The sequence below is a fragment of the Sinocyclocheilus anshuiensis genome, unplaced genomic scaffold, assembly GCF_001515605.1.
Source record: "Sinocyclocheilus anshuiensis isolate Anshui unplaced genomic scaffold, SAMN03320099.WGS_v1.1 scaffold436, whole genome shotgun sequence".
Taxonomy (NCBI): domain Eukaryota; kingdom Metazoa; phylum Chordata; class Actinopteri; order Cypriniformes; family Cyprinidae; genus Sinocyclocheilus; species Sinocyclocheilus anshuiensis.
Genome location: NW_015560618.1, coordinates 394099 through 398998, shown reverse-complemented (window position 1 = coordinate 398998; position 4900 = coordinate 394099). Strand labels below are relative to the sequence as shown.

General features: G+C 36.3%; 1 protein-coding gene across 2 annotated transcripts in view; it reads right to left on the bottom strand.

Moving 5' to 3' along the window:
• LOC107681774 (CDK5 and ABL1 enzyme substrate 1-like) overlaps window positions 1–4900 on the bottom strand; it is a 27032-nt gene that overhangs the window by 4823 nt on the left and 17309 nt on the right. For both annotated transcript variants that reach the window (XM_016478096.1, XM_016478097.1), the window contains 3 exons: window positions 1069–1174; window positions 700–853; window positions 301–404 (listed from right to left, as the gene is read on the bottom strand). In XM_016478096.1, coding sequence (XP_016333582.1) covers window positions 301–404; window positions 700–853; window positions 1069–1174 — 364 coding nt within the window. The remainder of the gene's footprint in view (window positions 1–300; window positions 405–699; window positions 854–1068; window positions 1175–4900) is intronic.

Here is a 4900-nt window from a genome sequence, read left to right as displayed (position 1 = left end):
ACAGCGAGAATAAAAGTTACGCCTTCTTTCTTTGGGCGGTGTTATGAAAATCTTCCCACATCGTGATGTAGACATGTGGGGGCGTGTTAGAATGAGTCGTTTTAGGTAGGCGGGTTGACTCTTAACTTTTATAAAGAATATCTCTTTGGATTTGAGACTTTAGTTTTGCTACTTTACAGATCTTTTTTATGCACCAAGAGCTTGTAACACTCCAAAGAGAAAGGAAAAATCATATGACCCCTTTAATACAAATCACTTGTGAATCGGTCAAGTCTTGCATTGTGTTACGTGATACCTCACCATGTATGAAGGAAAGATAAGTACTCTTTTGTGCTTTCCACATGGCCATTGCGGGTCATCCAGAAGATTGGGGTCGTACTCCCTGAAATCTCCTAGTTCATTCCCTATGAGAAAAGAGAGGGCAAATAAACAGACTTTACATGTGCTGAGATCACATAATACTCAAAACATATATACTACTTAATAAATATATAGGTTCTACATTCAGAAAAGCAATTGTATGGTAAGCATTTTGTATCAAGAAGTTTATGACCTTGCTCAAGTCTGCTTAATAAATAACACTATTAACATTATTAAACCAAAATGCTCATTAAAACCAAACAAGTGGCCCCTTGTCGGGACGTATTAGGGAGATTGAGGCTAAATGAAAGAGCCGTGACAAGTTGTTGGCACACGCACCGGTATCAAGGCTACTCTGGTTACTGTTGGCACGTGCCAGGCTGAGGCTCCGGTGGCTGGCATTGCGAGACTGAGAGAAAGACGACGTGGAGTCGATGGTGTTTCGACGACCCAGTGCATTGGTTGGATACAGGAACTGTGTGTATGACACTGTCTGTGTAGACATTTACAGAAACTGTAGTCAAATGCTCATCGAGATTAAAGATTTTCTTTCGTAACACTGGAGAAAATTTTGACTAGCCACAAAAGGTGCCATAAAATTGATATACAAACAGAAAGGAAGGTGAAAACAGAGATTGTACAGATTTTGCAATAAAAAAGTAAAACATCTGTAATTAATAACACTAAAGAAACAAGGTGTACACTCACCTTGCCATCTGCACCCAATTCAACACCCTCCAGGCCGATCACCATCTCCTTGGCACTCATGCCACCCGAGGGGTGTCGCTGGCGTCCGCTTTCTGCCTTCACATCCCTGCTGGGGCAAGAGAACATCTCAGAGTCCCTCCATTGACAGCAGTCTGTACTGGCAAACATACTTAACCTGCTGCTAAACCATTTGCCACCATAACCTGCTGTGCTCTCTGCTTGGCTGTTTTTTTTTTTAATTAGCTTAAGAAGTATTTGAAATTACGTGTAACATTTTAAATGTTTGGCTTTAAGAGGAAGAAAAAAAAACATAAATATAGCTTAATATTAATATATCTTTTTTTATACACTTACACAATTAACTCTAATGTAATAAATGTTATTTTAAAACATTATTTACGGAATTAAATGTATGTATAAATAATGCATCATAAAATTATAGTGTGGAACAACATCAAACAAATTAAGTAAAAAATGAATTGCAATATTACTATCTCATGCCCCAAGAATCAAGGTGAATGGATGGATGGCTAATATAGCACATATAGCTTATTTTCAGGGTCCAGGAATAATAAAAATAAAGCAATCAGTCTCTCACATGACAAGAAGAATTTAGGGAATTCTTTTTAATTTCCTGCAAAAACGAATGTAAGTCGTTTTTTTTTTTTTTAAGATTGCATCACAGCTGTATTAAATTTCAAAACATTATGACAGGTTTCATTCATGTTACGAGGGTTATTTTCGTCAACTAAAGTCAAACTAAGACTAAAACCATAAAAAAAAAATCATTATTTGAAACAAAATAAACATTAACTGAAATAAAATATTTGATAAAAAAAAACATAAATGAGAAATGTTGCCTTGCCAGCTTGCTGAAATAATGTTTAAGTACTAAAAAAAAAATAATTCCAATATTCCAATTAGTTTTAAACATCTGAAATAAAGAAAATAAAAAAATAAAATGGTTACTTTACACTCTCTAGCCTTCAGTTACCTTCACATAGCTAAAAAGAAAGTGTCTACAAAACTGTTAGTAGAACCCAATTAGTATACTAATTGTAAATGCAAAAGTGTTTTAGTCATTTAACAAGTTTTTCTCACTGATGCAACTTATTTATCTAAATTAATTCTGCTAACATCATGATTTGTTTGCAGTGTACTTGAGGACTTATGATGATATGAACCAGAAATACAAACAATATTATCTAGATCATCTGTAAATAATGTTGACATTTTGTCAATGCATAAAGGATTACTAGAGTGGAGAAACAAAACACAAAAATTAACACTGAAGAACTAATAACCAGGTATAGGGGCCACTTTAATTTGGCTGCTTGTATACCAAATAAATTTGTTAAGACCAAAAATACTACAGCATAACTAACTTATTCATGTGCAGACTTAGAAGCAGACTCTTATTACAGACAACAGACAGAACTTAGCATTAGCACAGAGTCTTTTTGAGATGTTTAGTGATGCATCAATAATCTCAGATCCCATGAGGATAGCCAGCAGTTATAGGTAATATGCACAGGAGCCCTTCAAACAGCTTGGTGAATGGAAAAGCATTAGGCAAGAACTAATAGGAACAGGTGCCCTTGAGAGTTTCCAAATAAATATTTAAAAAACAAAACCAGACTTTCAGTAGGAGTTCATGGCAACTCCTAGATCCACTGTGTATAGCTAATCATCAGTTCACCTGACTCGTTCCTTCAGTTTGCTGACATAAACCTTGTGTGTTTTAGTTTGGTAGCACTCAATCAGGAATACAGGAGCATCTAATACTCTTCGGCCACTGGTGGCGCTGATGCTAGCAGAACATGTCCATAAACTTGGCACTCTATCCAGGACAACCCCACTTAGATTGCTCTGTCAATACTGTGCACTTTACTGCCAATCAGCCAAGCCAAAATATCAATGGAATAAATCATGCTGAATTTTGCCATGAGCCATTCATCATACTGAATGCATAACTAAGCAGACTCAGTTATATAATACTATATATAAGGGGGTCCAAATGTTGGAGATCACATTAAAACAAAGAAGCATTCAGCATTTCAAGGTCAAATTTAATCAACCACTATCAACCACAAACATTCTAATCAAAATATCCAAATCAGTTTCACCATGTTAACGCTTTGTACAAAAAGTCAGGGGCCAGTTGCATAAACTTAGCCACCATGCTAAGACTGTTTTAAAGGAACACTCCACTATTTTTGAAAATAGGCTCGTTTTCCAACTCCCTTAGAGTTAAACAGTTAAATTTTACAGTTTTCGAATCCATTCAGCTGATCTCCGGGTCTGGCAGTAGCACTTTTAGCTGTAACTTAGCATAGATCATTGAATCTGATTAGACCGTTAGCATCTCACTCAAAAATGACCAAAGAGTTTCTATATTTTTCCTATTTAAAACTTGACTCTTCTGTAATTGCATCATGTACTAAGACCGACGGAAAATTAAAAGTTGCGATTTTCTAGGCCGATATGGCTAGGAACTATACTCTCATTCCGGCGTAATAATCAAGGAACTTGCTGCCATACCATGGGTGCAGCAGGCGCAATGATATTACGCAGCGCCTGAAAATAGTCCCCAGCACGCTCCCTGTGCAAGCAGGTGGTCACGTTGGTTATGTTGACGGAAAATAGCCTATTTTCAGGCACTGCGTAATATCATTGCGCCTGCTGCACCCATGGTACGGCAGCAAAGTTCCTTGATTATAATTTATTACGCAGGAATGAGAGTATAGTTCCTAGCCATATCGGCCTAGAAAATCGCAACTTTTCATTTTCCGTCGGTCTTAGTACACGATGTAACTACAGAAGAGTCAAGTTTTAAATAGGAAAATATATAGAATATATATATATAGAAACTCTTTGGTCATTTTTGAGCAAGATGCTAACGGTCTAATCAGATTCAATGATCTATGCTAAGCTACAGCTAAAGGTGCTACCGCCAGACCCGGAGATCGGCTGAATGGATTCGAAAACGGTAAAACTCAACTGTTTAACTCTAGGGGAGTTGTCAAATGAGCCTATTTTCAAAAATAGTGGAGTGTTCCTTTAAACCATATACTATACCATTTCAGTCTCAGTGATTTATCTGTTTTTAACCATAACATCCATCCCTATTGGAAATCTTAAAACAAATAATTGAGAACATAATTTTTTCTAAGCATAGTTCAATCCCTTAATCACCTGAACTTAATGTTGTCAGTAAGGCTACAGTGTATAATGTTTTCTTTTCAAAGCATTTATCCACCTTATTTTTCCTGTTAGAGCGGATGCGGCCATTTGTAAATTTTATGTGTCTGTCTTTCGGTCTCATCTGCGTCCAGCTATTTTTAGCTGTATAAAACAGCACGTTTTGCTGCTTGATATTGCAGATTGGTGTCTTACCATATTATATTAATGTATCATCTTAATTACGAACACGCTGGTTTGTAGTGCAAATAGTTTTACCGTTTACTGCACGTTGTTATTCTTCTCATTATTCCCCTATAGTGGCTAATGAACCGGAAGTCTCGCCCATAGGCTTACTTCCGCATTGAAGAATAAGGTGGATATGGGTGTTGCCAAGCATTCTCACTAATCTCTGATACTGAATTTGAAAAGTTAGATTAATTTAGTTTGGCTTGGGTGAAAAAGCTTACAGATTTCCATTTACTAGATTGTTTATCTAATCAAATAAACAATTGAGTCAAGAACAGAATATTTAGGATTAGTTATTTTTAGTTGGTGATATTTATAGGTTGAATTCATACTCCCTATAGTATTATTGTGGCTTTCATCTCTCTCTATCTCTCTCTCTCACGCACACACACACACACACACA